Source organism: Catharus ustulatus, chromosome 12 (genome assembly GCF_009819885.2).
Source record: "Catharus ustulatus isolate bCatUst1 chromosome 12, bCatUst1.pri.v2, whole genome shotgun sequence".
Lineage (NCBI taxonomy): Eukaryota > Metazoa > Chordata > Aves > Passeriformes > Turdidae > Catharus > Catharus ustulatus.
This window is the reverse complement of record NC_046232.1, coordinates 21,112,706-21,131,977: the sequence shown is the minus strand read 5'-3', so window position 1 is coordinate 21,131,977 and position 19,272 is coordinate 21,112,706. Positions and strand designations below refer to the sequence as shown.

Below are 19,272 nucleotides of genomic sequence, written 5' to 3'. Positions count from 1 at the left end.
GGATGTTCACCTGTTCCAGCTGGGATGGGATGTTCTGTTCCAGCTGGGATGGGATGTTCTATTCCAGCTGGGATGGGATGTTCTGCTCCAGCTGGGATGGGCTGTTCTATTCCAGCTGGAATGGGATGTTCACCTGTTCCAGCTGGGATGGGATGTTCTGTTCCAGCTGGAATGGGATGTTCACCTGTTCCAGCTGGGATGGGCTGTTCTGTTCCAGCTGGAATGGGATGTTCACCTGTTCCAGCTGGGATGGGATGTTCTGCTCCAGCTGGGATGGGCTGTTCTATTCCAGCTGGGATGGGATGTTCACCTGTTCCAGCTGGGATGGGATGTTCTGTTCCAGCTGGAATGGGATGTTCACCTGTCCCAGCTGGGATGGGATGTTCTGTTCCAGCTGGGATGGGATGTTCACCTGCTCCAGCTGGGATGGGCTGTTCTGTTCCAGCTGGGATGGGCTGTTCACCTGTTCAGCTGGGATGGGATGTTCACCTGTCCCAGCTGGGATGGGATGTTCACCTGTCCCAGCTGGGATGGGATGTTCACCTGTTCCAGCTGGGATGGGATGTTCACCTGTCCCAGCTGGGATGGGATGTTCTGTTCCAGCTGGGATGGGATGTTCACCTGTTCCAGCTGGGATGGGCTGTTCTGCTCCAGCTGGGATGGGATATTCACCTGTTCAGCTGGGATGGGATGTTCACCTGTTCAGCTGGGATGGGATGTTCTATTCCAGCTGGGATGGGATGTTCTATTCCAGCTGGGATGGGATGTTCACCTGTCCCAGCTGGGATGGGATGTTCACCTGTTCCAGCTGGGATGGGCTGTTCTATTCCAGCTGGGATGGGATGTTCACCTGTCCCAGTGAACCCTTCCCAGCTCTCAGTGACTGCAGCCATCCCACAGAGCTGCTGGAGCTGAGGAGAGCCAAGGCAGCTGCAGTTCCCAGCTGGGGCTGAGCTGTGCCCGCAGATCAGCGAGGGAAGCCGAGGGGATGCAGCTCTGCATCGCTGCGCTACGGGACCGACAGAGATTGCTCAGTAAACACATTAAATATTCATCTTTTCTGTGCTGCACGCCTGGTGTTCATCACTGAGCTCTGCAGGGCGCCCCTGCCTCCTGCAAACCTTCCTGCTGTGAAGCAGAGGTGTTGTCCACAGCTTTTATTTCTGTTCATCTCCGGGGGCAGTTCCCTGTTCTGGGTCAGGCTGTGTCCCCAAAATCCCCCCGGTGTGAGTGTGGCTTGTGCCCCCCAGCAGCTGCATCACTGATCCCTGCTCCGTGTCCTTTTGGGAAGCACCACATCCCGTTTCCAGAGCTCTCAATGATTTCCTCTGTGGTCCTTGCTGGTTTGTGGTGCCATTCTCCACATCCCCCTGGACTCTGTTCGTGCTGGAGCAGTCACAGTCCCAGACCTTTGGTACCTGTTCAGCCTTTGTTTCCCTCACCTGGATTCTCTGCACCTGCCCTTTTCCATGGCCTTTGTGGCAGGAATGTCCCTGGGCTGGATTGGGAATCTCCCAGACCACTGGAGGTGTCACGAAGGCGTCACAGCGAGGAGGAGCCGGCTCCACTTTGGGAAAAGCTCTGGAATGAGGAACAGAACCTGCCGGGTGCCAAAATCCCCGCTCAGCATCGTCCCCTCCCCGCTCTGCTCCGAGCTCCGGGGCCGCTGGAAAACATCGAGACCCAGCAGAGGAGCAGGAGATTTTGTTCTTGCACTTGCAGAAATGTCATTGTACCGATGGGGCCGAAGGAGCAGTCCTGTGCTGTGGATTTCTGCTTCTTCTGCAATCATTTCCAGTCTACAGAAGCACAAAGGTTTCATTAAAGGTTACGCTCTGGATTCTGTTTTTATGATTTTAGCTGATGCCATCCTTCACTGAATCTCAGTTTTCTGTAAGTCACGACACTGCTCCTGTCACTTTTCAGCCTTGAGTGGAAGAAAGGAAATCGTGTCTGTGTTTTACTGTCAAGGAAAAATTTAAATGTGCTGTGTAAACCCTTAGAATTCCAAATTACATATTCCAATATTAACATATTCCAAATTGCTGCACAATTCCTGGCAATTTTGTGATTGTCCCCACAGCACTCTGAGCCTGTAAAACTTGGCAAGGATTTAACTTGTGACACTGTTTGATCCGTAGGTACAGCTCTGTTATTATTTATATTGTCTGCTTAATGGAGAACAGGAAAAGGATGATAAATTTGGAAGCCTGTATTTTTTAATTTTTCCTACACATGTGTGATTTATACAGGTGTATACAGAGATCATTCCCTATATGAGAGACACGTTCTAAATTTATTATTCCCACCCAAAATCTATCCTCCTTCTCCACTTACTGGGATTCTGGCAGGGACCGGCAGCTGGCTCTGAGGAAGTGAAAAATTCCAGATTTTCTCTGTTGGATGTCCCAGGACAGAAGGGGAACCTCGCACCCGGTGTGGATAAACGCGAGCGTGGCGTGCCCGAGCCCTGCCGGGTCCAGCCCGGTGCGGGGCCGGCTGAGCCCCGAGAGCCGAGCTGAACCGAACCGAACCGAACCGAACCGAACCGAACCGAGCCGGGCCGGGCCGGGCCGGGCCGGGCCCGCCGCTCCCTCCCGGGCCGGGGCGGCTCCCGCGGCTGCGGCTCCGCGATAGCGCCGGGCGGGGCCGGCCCCGGGACACAGCGGCACTGCCCGGGGGAGCGCTGCCGGTCCCGGTGCCGAACCCGAGCCGCGTCCGGATCCCGATCCTGATCCTGATCCCGTTCCCGTTACCAATCCCGATCCCGTTCCAGTTCCCGCTCCCAATCCCGATCCCATTTCCTCTCCCGTTCCCATTCCCAATCCCGATCCCGTTCCTAATCCCGATCCCGTTCCTAATCCCGTTCCCGTTCCAGTTCCCGTTCCCGTTCCAATTCCCGTTCCGGTTCCCGATCCCGTTTCCTCTCCCGTTCCCGCCCCGTTCCCGCGCGGCGCTCAGGCCCCGCCCCCCCGTGGGCGTGTCCGTGGGCGGGGCGGGGTCAGTCCGCCGCCGTCCCGGCGTGCCCCGCGCGGCGCTGCCCGGCGGCCGCGGTCGGGGCAAGATGGCGGCGGAGGCGGCGGACTCGTGGGGTGGGTGCGGCGGGGCCGCGGGGCCCGGGCCGAGCGGGGGCCCCCCCGCGCCGCTCCCCGCCCCTCACCCGCGCTCCTCTCCCCACAGACGCCGACAGCTTCGAGGTGGTGGAGCCGGTGGCGAAGCGGCTGGTGCCGGGGGTGGCCGGGGACCGCTGGGCCGGCGAGGATGAGGAGGACGACGTGAAGGTGCGGCCGGGCGGGCCCCGCGGCGCGGCGGCTCCGGGGGCGGGCGGGGCTGGGTGCGGGACCGAGTGCGGGGCCGGGACGGGGCGAGGGGCACCGCGGGCCGGGCGGGTTACGGGATCCGGGCCGGGCTCGGGCCTCGGGAGGCGGCGGCGCCGGGCCGGGACCGGGGAGCTCCGGACAGCCCGAGGGGAGCTCCGGGCACACCGAGGGGAGCTCCGGGCACACCGAGGGCAGCTCCGGACACCGCGAGGGGAGCTCCGGACAGCCCGAGAGCAGCTCCGGACACCCCGAGAGCAGCTCCGGACACTGGGGGCAGCTCCGGGCACACCGAGGGCAGCTCCGGACACCGCGAGGGGAGCTCCGGACAGCCCGAGGGCAGCTCCGGACACCCGAGGGGAGCTCCGGACACCCGAGGGGAGCTCCGGACACCCCGAGGGCAGCTCCGGACACCCCGAGGGGAGCTCCAGACGCCCCGGGGGGAGCTCCGGACACCCGAGGGGAGCTCCGGGCTCGGTGACGGTGTCCAGTCCCAAAGCCAAGCGAGCCCAGCTGTCCCTGCCCTGTCGCTGTCGCTGCTTTGGGCTCGCAGCGCAGGAGGGCTCGGACAGGCGCTCTCCGAGTGGCACCTCCTGCTCTCTGCGGGATCCACCTGCTGCTCTCCAGCTCCTTCCCCTCGCTCCCTGCAGCCTTTCGGGCCCTTAGCTGTGAGCGGGGAGTGCTGGCTGAGGTGTCAGGACGGGTTCAATGACGGCAGCGCTGTGTTGGTGCTTCTGCTGCTGCCCAGAAACTTCTGTGCCCTACCAGGGCGTCTTTTCACCTGGTGTTGCTGCTTCCCCGCGCAGCACGAGGCGGGATTGTGCCGTGGTGTCTGCACGGAGCGGGAATGGAACGTGTGGCTGATCCTGCTGGGGGCAGAGCTCCCTCCAGGGCTCTTTGCCCCTTTGGGCTGCAGCCGCCCTTGGCAGGTGCTGGTGGCACAGAAAGCTCCAATATCCCTGTGGGTATTGCAGAGGGATGGCAGAACGCACAAGGAACGTGCCAGATGGGTTCCAAGGCCATGCTGGACGGGGTTTGAGCAGCCTGGCTGGTGGAAAGTGTCCTGCCCACGGCACAGGGTGGCACTGGGCGCTCCCTGAGGTCCCTTCGGACCCAGACCGAGCCGGGATTCTGCCAGTAAGGCAACTAAAGACCCTTTTTGTTTCCTGCAGCCCCGGGACATTGTAACACCGGGGCAGGACTCAGGGTTGGTTTCCAGGACATTGTTACCAGGATCTCTGAAAAGCACCTGGAGCTTTTCTAGGGGCTCAGGTGGAGTTCTTCCCATGAGCAGTTCACAAAAAGTAGTGCATCTTCTCTTAAAAATCCTAAAGGGGCCAAATTTCTGTGATTCTCTGTGTAGTTTTCCTTCTTAAATTCAGTAATAGCCACAGCCCAGTGTCCCAGGTGTCACTTTAGAGCAGCAGGACAAGGACAGGAGTGTGACCAGCAGCTCCAGGCTCTGGGAGTGAGGGTGGACAGCGTGGATGTCACACAGGGGTGTGTGTGTGTGACACAGGGGTGTGTGTGTGTGACACAGGGGTGTGTGTGTGACACAGGGGTGTGAGTGACACAGGGGTGTGTGTGACACAGGGGTGTGTGTGTGTGACACAGGGGTGTGTGTGTGTGACACAGGGGTGTGTGAGTGACACAGGGGTGTGTGAGTGACACAGAGGTGTGAGTGACACAGGGGTGTGAGTGAGTGACACAGGGGTGTGTGTGTGTGACACAGGGGTGTGAGTGACACAGGGGTGTGTGAGTGAGAAGCTTTCCTGCTGGATAGGGTGTGTGGTTCTGTTGGAGACACCTGGGGGCTCTCTAATAAAGGAATAAATATTCCCCACATGGAATCCCAGCCCAGTTTGGGATTTTAGAAGGGGTTTAAAGCCATGGCAGGGACACCTCCACTGCTCCAGCCCCATCCAGCCTGGCCTTGGGCACTGCCAGGGCTCCAGGGGCAGCCCCAGCTGCTCTGGGAGTTCCAGCCCAGCCCCTGCCCACAATTCCTCCCCAATGTCCCACCCAACCCTGCCCCTGGCACTGGGAGAACATTTTACACCTTGCAGTGAGGATGCAGCTGCTGAACTGTTTCCAAGGGATTATGGATTTAGTGCCAGAGCTGCATCTAGAGAGGATCCAGCAAAGAAAGGTGTTCTGTTTTGGTTTGTTTTCCTTTGGTTTGCTCTTCCTGCTGGATTCCCAAAGGCCCTGCTCTGGCTCAGTGTGGGAAATCCCCGTGAGAGGGAAGTGACGTGGTGAACAGGAGCAGCACAAGGTGTTTGCTGACCGTGCCTGTCGTGAGGCAGCTCACAGTTTGGAATGTGCTTTGTGCCTGCACATCTGTACTTTGGAAGGGTTTTAGTAATGAGCTTGCAGTAACTGTTAATTTGGGAAATGACAACTTCTCGGGTTTAAAATTAGCACCTTTGGTAACAGAAGGGCTCTCAGTGTTCCCCTGCACACGTGTCCCAGCAGCCAGGCCTGCTGCCAGGAATGTTCATGCACTGACTCAGTGCCTGTCCCAGCCCCTGCTCATCCCCTGCTCCAGCCCCTGCCACCTCCCCTGCTCATCCCCTGTCCCAGTCCCTGTCACCTCCCCTGTCACCTCCTCTGTCCCATCCCCTGTCCCAGCCCCTGTCCCAGCCCCAGCTCCAGCCCCAGCTCCAGCCCCTGCCACCTCCCCTGTCCCAGCCCCTGTCCCAGCCCCTGCTCATCCCCTATCCCAGCCCCTGTCCCTGCTCCAGCCCCTGCTCATCCCCTGTCCCAGCCCCTGCTCATCCCCTGTCCCAGCCCCTGTCCCAGCCCCTGTCCCAGCCCCTGCTCCATCCCCTGTCCCAGCCCCTGTCCCATCCCCTGTCCCAGCCCCTGTCCCAGCCCCTGTCCCAGGCCCTGTCCCAGCCCTGCCACCTCCCCTGGCTGCAGGGGACACAGAGACACTGCAGAAATAAGGGGAATGAAGATGTTCTCTGGGAATTCCTGTATCCTGCAAGGACCCTGCACTGGGGCACTTGGCTCTTCCTCCAGCAGAGCTCCCAGGGTTTGTAAAGCAGGCCTGGCTGGCAGGGCTTGGAATTGCCATGGTTGATAAACCAGGATTTGGAATTCCCTGGGTTTATAATCCAGGATTTGAATTCCCTGGGTTTATAATCCAGGCTTGTCTGGCAGGGTTTGGAGTTCCCTGGGTATATAATCCAGGATTTGGTATTCCCATGGTTTATAATCCAGACCTGGCTGGCAGAGTTTGGTATTCCCTGGGTATATAAAGCAGGATTTGGTATTCCCTGGGTTTATAATCCAGGCCTGGCTAGCAGGGTTTGGTATTCCCTGGGTTTATAATCCAGGCCTGGCTGGCAGGGTTTGGTATTCCCTGGATTTATAATCCAGGATTTGATTTCCCATGGTTTATAATCCAGGCCTGGCTGACAGGGTTTGGTATTCCCTGGGTTTATAATCCAGGCCTGGCTGGCAGGGTTTGGAATTCCCTGGGTTTATAATCCAGGCCTGGCTAGCAGGGTTTGGTATTCCCTGGGTTTATAATCCAGGATTTGAATTCCCATGGTTTATAATCCAGGCCTGGCTGGCAGGATGGGGTCAGGGCTCATCTCCTGGCACTGCCCTCGTGCCCTCTGCATCTCCCAGGTGTGCCAGTGCCAGGATGAGTCCCTCTGGCCAGGCTGCCCCTCCCCTGCCGTTTGCATCTGACTGCCAGCCTGGCCAGCTCCTCAGTGCTGAGTGCAGCTACTGAAGCAGTGGGTGTAACAAACTTAATTAGATGTGAGCTGAAATAATGCTGCTCCAAACCCAAGTCAGCTCCATGGAATGTGGAGGGAAGCCGAGTCCCCTGCAGGTGCCAATTACCCAGGGTGAGCTGGGGAAGTGTCCTTGCTTGGGTCAGCACATCCTGCTGCAGCTCCCAGCCCTGCACTCTGCCCCCCTGCAGCTCCCAGCTCTGCCCCCCTGCAGCTCCCAGCTCTGCCCCCCTGCAGCTCCCAGCTGTGCCCCCCTGCAGCTCCCAGCTCTGCCCCCGTGCAGCTCCCAGCTCTGCACCCCTGCAGCTCCCAGCTCTGCACCCCTGCAGCTCCCAGCCCTGCACCCCTGCATCTCCCAGCTGTGCCCCCGTGCAGCTCCCAGCTGTGCCCCCGTGCAGCTCCCAGCTGTGCCCCCCTGCAGCTCCCAGCTCTGCCCCAATGCAGCTCCCAGCCCTGCACTCTGCCCCAATGCAGCTCCCAGCCCTGCCCCCCTGCAGCTCCCAGCCCTGCAGCCAGGCAGCAGGGACAGGCTCTCCCAGCACAGGACAGGGTCCCTGGGTGCTGTGGGACACCCCAGCCTGTGCTGCTGTGCCGTGGTTCCAGCTGGGCTCAGTGATGTCCATGGCACCAGCCACGAGAACAAATCATGTTGATGTGGGAGTTGTTTGACTGTTTGTCACCTGGCTGCTGTAATTATTGACACAAGCTGATTGTTTGGCCAAATCCTGCCTTTTTCACGGCAGGAACTGTGTGGCCAGCTCCCCTGCTCCCTGATCTGACAGCAGCTCGGTGGGGCTGGGCACTGCAGGAGGTCACAGTGTGGAAAAGAACCTTGGCTGTTTTGCAGGATAACTGGGATGATGAGGAGGAAGAGGAGGAGGTGAAGGAGACAGAGGTAAAGCAAGGTGAGATTGAACCCCTGGCTCTGTACCAGCAGGGGATCAGACTCTGGGGGTGTGTGAGATCCAGCCTGAGCAGGGCTGGCTGGAACAGAAATGTCCTGAGCCCTGGGCTCAGTCCCAGGAGCTGAGCTCGGTGCCTTCCAGTGTTTCTGTGGTTGTGGGGAGGGGGAATCATCAGATTTCTGAGAGCTGTGTTTGTTGTTCCACCTTTCACAGAACCGAAAGTTTCAGAAAAAAAGAAAATAGCAGAAAAAATCAAAGAAAAAGAAAAGCTACAGAAGAAAAAGCAAGAGGAGCTTAAAAAAAGGGTAACTCCTCATTTCTTCTGGGTCACAAAATTCAGAGGGTGGGTTTGATTTGGTTTTTTGGGGGTTGAACAAGGTCTGAAGAGGTCTTGATTAATCTGATAAACCAAACTTAGGTCTTGTACATGATCCTGCCTGGGGCTGGGAGATTTAATTCTCATGTGATTTCTCAGTGACTGGATCAGTGCAGGAACAGCAGGGGTGGGAGTTTGGGGCTTCTTCCCTTCCTTGTGGAATGAGCAATTTCTTGAGGCAGCAGGGCATGGGTGCAGGTTCTCTGTGCCCTGTGGGTGACAGATGTCTGAGGTGCCACCTTGCCCTGTGTGCTTTCCCTGCAGTTAGAGGCACCTGAGGAACAGAAGGAGCTCACACCAGAAGAACAGTTGGCAGACAAACTACGGCTAAAGAAGCTACAAGAGGAGTCAGACCTGGAGCTGGCGAAGGAAACCTTCGGTGAGTTAAAGCAGCAGGAAATAAAACAAATAAATGAATGAACCCTGGGACCTGTGGGACCCTGCAAAGCATGAGCAGGGCTTGGCTCTCAGCACACAGAGCTTGTGGCACTGAGAACAAAGGAGCAAAGATGCTGATGCTCAGCAGCTTCCCTCCAACATGGGAGCGTTTCCTCGCTGCTGGGGAGTGATTCAGCTCCTTGCTCAGGGCAGCTTTGCTCAGTGAGCTGTCACAGAGCTCAGTGCTTGGGGGGTGTGCCCTGGGTACAGTGCAGAGAACCTGCTGAGTTCTGCACTCGGGAGGGGAGGCAGGGATTGTTTATTTGAGGGAAATGGGGCTCCCTGCTGCAGGCTGTCCAGGGAACAGGAATAGCTGGGTCACATTGAGTTTAACTCAGCTTCAGAAATTGTTGGACAGAGACTTGGACAAGGGTGTGCAGTGACAGAACCAGGAGAATTGGCTTTCCACTGACCAAGGGCAGTGTTAGGTGGGATCTTGGGCAGGAATTCTTCCCTGTGAGGGGGTGAGGCCCTGGCACAGGTGCCCAGAGCAGCTGTGGCTGCCCCTGGATCCTGGCAGTGCCCAAGGCCAGGCTGGATGGGCTGGGAGCAGCCTGGGACAGTGGGAGGTGTCCCTGCCATGGCAGGCTGGCACTGGAGGGGCTCCAAGGTTCCTTCCAGACCATTCAGGGGCTCTGAAATTCCCGAGTGTGGCAGCAAACTTCCCTCCTTCCTGCAAGGCCAGGGCTGTGGGAGCAGGGGCCGGGTCCCCTTTAGGGCCCACAGCTCACAGGTCCTGCCTGTCCCTGCAGGTGTAAATAGCACTTGTGGAATAGATGCCATGAATCCCTCCTCCAAAGATGACTTCACGGAATTTGGGAAGCTGCTGAAGGAGAAGATCACACAGTACGAGAAGTCCTTGCACTACGCCGGCTTTTTGGAAGCGCTGCTGCGGGACGTCTGCATCTCCTGTGAGTGCAGCAGCCAGCTCTGCTCTGCTCTGCTCTGCTCAGCTCTGCTGAGTTCTGCTCTGCTCTGCTCAGTTCTGCTGAGTTCTGCTCTGCTCAGCTCTGCTCTGTTCAGCTCTGCTCTGCTCTGCCCAGCTCTGCTCTGCTCTGCTCTGTTCAGCTCTGCTGAGCTCTGCTGAGCTCTGCTCTGCTCAGCTCGAGGGGAGAACCTGCTGTGGCAGTGCTCAGAGGGGCTGGCTCTGTTCCTTTGTACAAGTGAGGCACTGCCCCGATTCCATTCCCACAAACCCCACCAAGGATCCTCTCCTCTGCCAGAGTTGGTCTTTCTGCACCTTGGTTGGAGACACTCATCTAAAATGTGACTTTATGCTGATCTAAACTCTGCATGTTTTTCTTGAAGCCATTTCTAAATTAATAATATTAAGAGTAAATTCTCTGAGGCAGATAATTTGAGCACCTCATTTGGAGGGAAATGATCACAAAAGGGAGTTCATGTAATTCTGGAAGTGCAGATTGACTGTTCTGGAATTCTGTGTAACTGTACAGAGGTGAAGTAATCCCAGCTCCTTTTCCCAGCACCCTGGGGGCTGGAGCAGGGGCTGGGCTGGTTCCCTGGCCTGTCCCAGTTGTCCTTCAGAGAGGGGTAACTCAATCCCAGGCAGAGCTGGCTCCATCCATCATCCCAGCTGGCAGCTGCCATCTGCCAGGGATCCCAGCCTGCACCCCTCACTGGTAAACACCATCATTTCTTGTTAACCCAGAGCTCCTTTGGGTACATTTTACTGGATTGTACTGCTCAGATGTCTCAGTGAGACTCTGGTGTTGTCACTTTATTTGCAGCTTTTACCTTCCACCACACTCAGGCTTCCCAGGCACCAGCTGGAATCCTTGCTGGGGTTGTAAGGACCAGAACCACCCACTCTGTGTTCTGCTGGTTTAAATCAAGCAATTGCCCATAGTTACACCAATGCTCATTTCTAGTTTTAGAGGCTGTGGATGTTATTTAACTGCCTTATAAGAACATCATTGATAAGGAATCTTTTTTTCCTTTTTTTTTTTTTCCCTGATGCAGTGGAAGTGGATGATTTGAAAAAGATCACAAACACTCTGACAGTATTATGCAGTGAAAAACAAAAACAAGAGAAGGTAAGAGTGGGGTTGTTCCTGCTTGGGGCTGCCTGCATTCATTAGTTACTTGTTGAGAACCAGGAGGGAGGGCAGAGAGGGGCAGGGCTGTGCTGCAGGGAGCTGGGGACACCCAGAGCTGTCACAGCTTTCCTGGGGAGAGAACATGGAAACATGGCAGGGGCTGTGACTGCTCAGTGCTGGGTACTGACACAACTCTGGGCCTGTCCAAATAACCATCCTGCTCCTCCTCCTGGCCCAGAATAAAGCCAAAAAGAAGAAAAAAGGAGTTGTGCCTGGAGGGGGGCTGAAGGCGACCATGAAAGACGACCTGGCCGACTACGGCGGCTACGACGGCGAGTACGTACAAGACTTTGAAGACTTCATGTGACATTTATCTCCCTTCTGTTGTCTTTCTGTTGCCCATAATCCCTTAAACATGTAGCACAACCTTTCTTCCTCTAAATTCTGCCAAATGCTACAATCAGAATTGCAGTATCTGTGTGCTGGGGGCTGGAGGTGCCGGGGCCGGGCGGAAGCTCCGGGCGGGGTAGAAGGGAAAAGGTCTGGAAATTGCAGTTAAAAACCCAAAATTCTGATAGTGGGCACTGCTGTTCTAGCAACAGCCACTCAATTGGGAAGGAATTGGAACAAGGTGAAGGATTAGAACCAGCACAGCTCCATGACATGGCCTTAACTGTCCCTGCTCCAGGGCCAGGCTGAGCACGAGCAGTTTGCAGCAGGGTGTGCACGTAGAGCTCCAGTCGCTTTGTCTTGAGTTAAAGCTTGAGGATTTCAGTATTTTGGGAAGGGAACTGCTAACTTCAGTGTTGATACTGCCCCTGGGACAGCCACTGCTCCAGAGCCTGACACCTGAGCAGCACCTGCTGGGGCAGAGCAAGGCAAAACCCACGTGTGTCCCGAGGATGAAGTTTAGTTCCATTCATTTAAATTTCTACTAATGCAGCTGTCTGGGTTGGGTGTTCTTTAACAGTTAATTAAGGGGTTAAGTGTAAAAGAAAAAACCAAACCACACAACTTCCTTGGGGCTCTCCTGGGTTGTGGTGGGTCTCTCACAACTCGGCCGTTTTCTTTCATTAAAAACCAAACTTGCTTAGCAAACTGCAGCAGTTCCTACAGTTGGGCAAATTGTTATGTTAACAATTACAACATCTGCAATGTTTTATAAAGCAACTAATTTAATAAAAATCACTATTGAGGACTTCACCAGGGAGCAGTTCTTTTGGGGCCTGACAGGAAAACACCTGAAGAGGGAGAGTTACAGAGCTGAGCTGGGCTGTGCCCATGGCAAAGGAATTTATATTTAATAACTGCAGAAATACATTTGCACTTGATTCTTTCTTTTCTCAAAGACAACAGAATTAGGAATGTGCTGTTTAAAGCTGTACAAAAATCAGACTGGTCTCACAGAACACACTATTCCATGGGTACCTGAAATCTTGGCCTGGATGCTCACACCTATCTCAGCCTCTCTGGATACAATTCCTGGGGTGATTTAAAGGGCTGCTGGATCTCTGCTTCACCCCAGTCAGTGTTTGCTGGTGACTCAAGTAATTTATAAACAATATTAATTTATAAATTATTAAGTAATTTATATTAAGTAGTTTATAAACAATTTTATAAACAGTAAGATTTACAGTACAAAGCACAATTTTAGGTTACCACAGCCTCAGCATTTTAAATACTTACAACCCTGTTGAGTTTTCTGGAGTAAATTTTGCAGAGCAGCAGAGCAGTGAGCAGGTCATTGATAAAATCTGTGTTAATCAGCACTGCCCCTGCAGTGAATTGCAGGCTGGAATTCAGCTGGAATTCAGCTGGCTAGGAGGTCGTTGAGGCAGCAGCCAGTCTGAGGGTCCTTCAGCAGGGAGTTCACCACATCATAGAACTTGTGCTCGTAGGCCAGCCTGTAGCAGGTGTAGATGTCCTCACAGTGGCTGAGGAATCTCTTCAGGTTCCTCAGGGCAGCCTCAGCACAGGGCTGCTGCTGTTTGACCCTGCAATGTTTGAGACACACAATGTCCCAGGCCCTGAGACTCCTGCTCTGGGCATGCAAGAATGACATTTTCAACAAGAGGTTGTGCTCAACACCTGCATCTGAATGTCCTGGATGTTTATTTGCTCTGATTCATTTTAAAGATTTGCTCTGCCCAGCCCTGAGCAGCTCAAGGACAAGGCTGGATCAGAGCAGCTTCCACACTGTGCTCAGGAACCAAACCCACCAAAAAATCCTTCCCTGGCAGGGTGGGCAGGGCTGGCAGAGGTGCCCAGAGCACCCCTGGATCCCTGGCAGTGCCCCAGGCCAGGCTGGACAGGGATTGGGACAGGGGGAGGTGTCCCTGCCAGGGCAGGGTGGCTCTGGGTGGGATTTAAGGTGCTCTCCAACCCAAACCATTCTGGAATTCCATCTCAGTTCCCTTGTATCAGACCTTACCCCATAACAGCTTGAAGAGTTCAACCCTTCCCTCCTGCCCTCTGTGCAGCTGCAGCTGCCCCCAGAGCCTCACTCACTTGTTGGCCACCTCCTGGAACAGGCCAGGCCGCAGGGGCTGCTGCTGCTGGAACTCCTCCAGGTACAGGAAATCGCCCCTGGTGATCACCTGCTGGAACAGCACCTCGGCCCAGTCCGGCTGGAACTCATAGGCCTCGGCCACGATGGCTGCCTGAGGGACACAGGGCAGGGACACAGGGCAGGGAGTGAGTGCAGACAGCCCTGCACAGACAGCTACAGCTGGGGCTGCTCCTGAGCCACCCTGCCCTGAGAAACAGGGACACAGGGCAGGGACACAGGGCAGGGACACAGGGCAGGGAGTGAGCACACAGCCCTGCACAGACAGCTACAGCTGGGGCTGCTCCTGAGCCACCCTGCCCTGTGAAACAGAGGGACACAGGGCAGGGACACAGGGCAGGGAGTGAGTGCACAGAACTGCACAGACAGAACTGCACAGACACAGAACTGCACACACAGCTCACAGCTCCTGCCTGAGCCACCCTGCCCTGAGAAACACAGGGACACAGGGCAGGGACACAGAGCAGGGACACAGAGCAGGGACACAGAGCAGGGAGTGAGTGCACAGAACTGCACACACAGAACTGCACACACAGCTCACAGCTGGGGCTCCTCCTGAGCCACCCTGCCCTGAGAAACAGGGACACAGGGCAGGGACACAGGGCAGGGAGTGAGTGCAGACAGCCCTGCACACACGGAACTGCACACACAGAGAACTGCACACACAGCTCACAGCTCCTGCCTGAGCCACCCTGCCCTGTGAAACACAGGGACACAGAGCAGGGACACAGAGCAGGGACTGAGCACACAGCCCTGCACACACAGAACTGCACACACACAGCCCTGCACACACACAGCCCTGCACACACACAGCTCACAGCTGGGGCTCCTCCTGAGCCACCCTGCCCGAGCCACCCTGCTTTGCTGCTGGGCTTGGGAGCAGCTGGGAAACACAGGAAATAAATACAGTGTAAAATACAGGGAAACAAATACAGTGTGAAATACAGAGAAACAAATACAGTGTGAAACACAGTATAACAAATACAGTGTAAAACAGAGTAACAAATACAGTGTAAAACAGGGTAACAACTAGAGTGTGAAACAGGGAAACAAATACAGTGTGAAACAGGGTAACAAACACAGCTGTGAAATACAGGGTAACAAATACAGTGTGAAACACAGAGAAACAAATACAGTGTGAAACACAGGGAAACAAATGCAGTGTGAAATACAGGGTAACAAATACAGTGTGAAACACAAAGAAACAAATACAGTTTGAAACAGGGTAACAAATACAGCTGGGAAATACAGGGTAACAAATACAGCTGTGAAACACAGGGTAACAAAGCACTGTGAACCCTTCCTCAGCCCCTGAGCCCTCCCACCATCCCAGGCTGCTCCAGGCTTCCTGGTCTTGGGCACTGCCAGGGATCCAGGGGCAGCCACAGCTCTGGGCACCTGTGCCAGGCCCTCCCAGTAACAATTCCTGCCCAGGATCCCATCCCTCTGGCACTGGGAAGCCATTCCCTGTGTGCTGTCCCCCCACCCCTGCCCAGTAACAGCCCCAGGACCCAGAGCTGAGCCCTCAGACACTGCAGGGCCCTGAGGGAGCCCAGCTCACCTGGTAGAACCTGGGCAAGGCCAGGATGGCCCCTGGCAGGTCCTGCCTGCCCAGGTTGATGATCCTGGTGCTCTGCCCCGAGCCCAGAAAGTGCAGCTGCAGCGTGATCAGCCGGGTCAGGCGGCGGCAGCGCAGAGCCTGCCGCACACACGAGTCCTGCAACACAGAGCCTGGGAGCCAGAGAGCCTGGGAGCTGGGACAGAGAGCCTGGGAGCTGGGACAGAGAGCCTGGGAGCTAGGACAGAGAGCCTGGGAGCTGGGACAGAGCCTGGGAGCTGGGACACAGAGCCTGGCAGCTGGGACACAGAGCTGGGACACAGAGCCTGGGAGCTCGGACACAGAGCCTGGCAGCTGGGACAGAGAGCTGGGAGCTGGGACAGAGAGCCTGGGAGCTGGGACAGAGAGCCTGGGAGCTGGGACAGAGAGCCTGGGACAGAGAGCCTGGCACAGCTGGGACACAGAGCCTGGCACAGCTGGGACAGAGCCTGGGAGCTGGGACAGAGAGCTGAGACAGAGAGCCTGGCAGCTGGGACACAGAGCCTGGCACAGCTGGGACAGAGAGCCTGGCAGCTGGGACAGAGCCTGGCACAGCTGGGACACAGAGCCTGGCACAGCTGGGACACACAGCCTGGCACAGCTGGGACACACAGCCTGGCACAGCTGGGACACTCAGCCTGGCAGCTCCCAGGGAATTGGGAACATCCCTGAGAGCAGCCTGGAGCTCTGCAGTGACTCAGAGCTCTGCAGCTGCACATTCACTGCACTCCATGAGTGTTAAACAAAGCTTTACTCCCACAAACACTTCCATCACCATCACACTTGGGTTCAAACACTTCATTTGTTCCAGCCTTGCTAATTTAGCTCCTGGTCCCTGCTCTGACAGTGAGGAACCCATCTGTAACCCCAGGGGTTAAACCTGAGCAGGGCCAGCCCAGCACATTCAGGTACAGCCAGGCTGCTGCTCTTGCTGGTGCTACTGGTGCTGCTGGGCTGCAGAGACACAGATCCCTCCTGCACTGGGCCAGGGCTGCACACCCTCCCCAGGCTGCTCTGTGTGTGCTCCCACTGCTGCCCACAAGTCATTCCATTCCATTCCACCTCCCTTTACCTTGGAGTAACTTTCTGCTGCATCAATGAAGAGAGTCAGAGCTTTCAGCAGCAGCTTCTTTAAATTTGCAACATCCTGAAGAGACTCCTCTGAAACAGGAAAAAAGAAGGAATAACCAATTATTTACAAAGGTGACAAAGTAAGTTCAAAACTCCCTCCCAGTGCCAAGTCTGTCCCTGGTGTTGTCTCATAAAGCACCAACAAACTGATCCAAAATGTGTCTATTAAAAACACACTGCCTGCTCAGTTAATGGAGCCAAGCTGTGCTGGAGCCTGGCTGAGAGATTGGAGGCTGGAAAGAAACCCCAAGCACACATTTGTGGCAGATGCCAGCACTGACCATTGCCAGATCCATTCAGAAATCGCCTGGCACAGCTCCTGGTGTTGCTGTTCTCACAGCCCTGGCTGCAGAGCTCACACACACAGACACACAGAGCAGCTCCAGGACACACAGACACAGAGCAGCTCCAGGACACACAGACACACACACAGACACACAGAGCAGCTCCAGGACATACAGACACACAAACACACACACAGACACAGAGCAGCTCCAGGACACACAGACACACAGACACACAGAGCAGCTCCAGGACACACAGACACACACACAGACACACACACACACAGAGCAGCTCCAGGACACACAGACACACACACACAGACACACACACAGACACACACACAGACACAGAGCAGCTCCAGGACACACAGACACACACACAGACACACACACAGACACACACACAGACACAGAGCAGCTCCAGGACACACGGACACACACACAGACACACAGAGCAGCTCCAGGACACACAGACACACACACAAACACACACACAGACACACAGAGCAGCTCCAGGACACACAGACACACACACAAACACACACACAGACACACAGAGCAGCTCCAGGACACACAGACACACACACAAACACACACACAGACACACAGAGCAGCTCCAGGACACACAGACACACACACAGACACACAGAGCAGCTCCAGGACACACAGACACACACACAGACACAGAGCAGCTCCAGGACACACAGACACACACACAGACACAGAGACACAGAGCAGCTCCAGGACACACGGACACACACACAGACACACAGAGCAGCTCCAGGACACACAAACACACACACAGACACACACACAGACACACACACAGAGACACACACACAGACACACACACAGACACACACACAGACACACACACACAGACACACACACACAGACACACACACAGAGACACACAGAGCAGCTCCAGGACACACACACACACACACACAGACACAGAGCAGCTCCAGGACACACAGACACACACACAGACACACACACAGACACACACACAGACACACACACAGAGACACACACAGACACACACACACAGACACACACACACAGACACACACACACAGACACACACACACAGACACACACACACAGACACACACACACAGACACACACACAGACACACACACAGACACACACACAGACACACACACAGACACACACACAGACACACAGAGCAGCCCCCCCTCCCCTCCCGTCCCCACTGACCCCAGGGCTGGCTCCCGATGAGCCTGAGCTGTGTGCAGGCAGCAGCCTCGTGGTTCTGGCCGATCTCTCTGCACATGCTGAAGCACAGGGCGATCATGTTGTGCTTCTCGCTGTCCCCGGGCCGGCAGCGCTTGGTGTAGTCCAGCAGGGCTGCCTTCAGCGTCCCACTCTGCCACAGAGACACTGAGCAGCCTCTGGCCCCTCCTGCACCCAGCACAGGCCACATCTCCCACAAAGTGACCATCACACCTCCTGCTCCCACCACAGGCCACATCTCCCACAAAGGGACCATCACACCTCCTGGGCCACCTCCTGCACCCAGCACAGGCCACATCTCCCACAAAGGGACCATCACACCTCCTGCACCCACCACAGGCCACATCTCCCACAAAGTGACCATCACACCTCCTGCACCCACCACAGGCCACATCTCCCACAAAGGGACCATCACACCCCAAAAGCCAAGAGCAGCCTCAGCCCCACGCTCAGCCAGGTGTGAAAATCCATATTCCAATCCAAATCTCTTTACACACAAATCTCCAAATGTGGCATTTCTTTATGACTCACTTAAACAATGCTATGGACATTTATGATTTTTAAAACCCCCCATGAAACTTAAACTGCAAATAAAAGCAAAGCAGGATGTGAAATCTCTGACAATGCCAAGTTTAAGTTTCAACGCTGCTCTCGTAGCCCTGAACTAATTAGGAAAAAATGGTTCAACTAAAATGAGAATAAGGCCCAGCACTGATTTATTCAGTGAAAGCTGACTCTCAATCCCTGCACCCAGGAGGTGAAATCCCAGCCAGCCCCAGCCTGAGGGAGCAGCAGCCACCACCCCCTCACGTACCGGGTCCAGCTTCTTCCTCATGAGCACCTCGAAGTGCTGTTTGTGGTGCAGCAGCTCAAAGATGTAGCTCATGTCATTGTACCTGCCAATGCCCGTCAGCAGGCGCACCTGGGGGCACCAGGGCACCTCAGAGCTGCAGGAGGGCACAGCCCCTGCCAGGGCAGCCAGGGCAGGCAGCCAGGGCACACAGGCAGGGCACACAGGCAGGGCACACAGCCAGGGCACACAGCCAGGGCACACAGCCAGGGCACACAGGCAGGGCACAGCACTGCCCTGGGGGATCCCAGAGCAGCCCAGAGTGCTGCTTAGAGCCCCTCAGAGCTGCAAGGGCTCAGCTTCAGCTCAGGGAAATGCAGGGAAGCTCCAGCACTGACAGCCCTGGGCACATCCCAGGCTCCAGCAGCTCCTCCAGGGCACCAGCTGGAGATGCCCAACAGCCCAGTGCCCCAGAGCAGCACGTTGTCCCAGCATGGGAATCACCCCTGGGCAGGGACAGCCCCTTAGGCAGATCCCCAGCACTCTGCAGCAGCCTCCCTGGGCAGACCCCAGCCTCACAGGCACCCCCAGCCTCCCAGTACTCCCCAGCAGCCCCCCAGCCCCACAGACACCCCTAGACATCCCCAGCATTCACCCCGACACTCCCAGCCCCCCAGCACCCACCAGCAGCCCCCAGACACCCCCAGCACTCACCCCCAGACAGCCCCAGTCCCCCCAGCACTCACCCCCAGCTCCCCCAGCCCCCTCATCCCCCCCAGCACCCACCAGTACTCACCCCCAGCC

At 56.1% G+C, this 19,272-nt stretch overlaps 2 protein-coding genes across 3 annotated transcripts in view; one reads left to right on the top strand and one right to left on the bottom strand.

The window, feature by feature from the left end:
• Nucleotides 1–3,036: 3,036 nt before the first annotated feature.
• Nucleotides 3,037–12,045, top strand: EIF3J (eukaryotic translation initiation factor 3 subunit J). Its single transcript, XM_033070444.1, has 8 exons — nucleotides 3,037–3,092; nucleotides 3,181–3,281; nucleotides 7,914–7,971; nucleotides 8,185–8,276; nucleotides 8,612–8,726; nucleotides 9,538–9,696; nucleotides 10,766–10,839; nucleotides 11,081–12,045. Exons 1-8 carry the CDS (start codon nucleotides 3,065–3,067, stop codon nucleotides 11,207–11,209), a joined length of 756 nt encoding a protein of 251 aa, XP_032926335.1. The 5' UTR covers nucleotides 3,037–3,064; the 3' UTR covers nucleotides 11,210–12,045.
• Nucleotides 11,596–19,272, bottom strand: part of SPG11 (SPG11 vesicle trafficking associated, spatacsin) — a 36,726-nt gene continuing 29,049 nt past the window's right edge. For both annotated transcript variants that reach the window (XM_033070441.2, XM_033070442.2), the window contains exons 35-40: nucleotides 18,493–18,600; nucleotides 17,643–17,811; nucleotides 16,078–16,166; nucleotides 14,970–15,125; nucleotides 13,351–13,502; nucleotides 11,596–12,836 (exon numbers count right to left, since the gene is read on the bottom strand). In XM_033070441.2, coding sequence (XP_032926332.1) covers nucleotides 12,653–12,836; nucleotides 13,351–13,502; nucleotides 14,970–15,125; nucleotides 16,078–16,166; nucleotides 17,643–17,811; nucleotides 18,493–18,600 — 858 coding nt within the window. In that variant the 3' untranslated portion in view covers nucleotides 11,596–12,652. The remainder of the gene's footprint in view (nucleotides 12,837–13,350; nucleotides 13,503–14,969; nucleotides 15,126–16,077; nucleotides 16,167–17,642; nucleotides 17,812–18,492; nucleotides 18,601–19,272) is intronic.

Bases quoted from the DNA above. Each gene is read 5' to 3' on its own strand.
- EIF3J (XM_033070444.1), top strand. From the start codon at position 3,065: ATGGCGGCGGAGGCGGCGGACTCGTGGG. The intron at 3,093-3,180 runs GTGGGTGCGGCG...CTCTCCCCACAG, and splicing joins GGAGGCGGCGGACTCGTGGG to ACGCCGACAGCTTCGAGGTG. The intron at 3,282-7,913 runs GTGCGGCCGGGC...GCTGTTTTGCAG, and splicing joins ATGAGGAGGACGACGTGAAG to GATAACTGGGATGATGAGGA.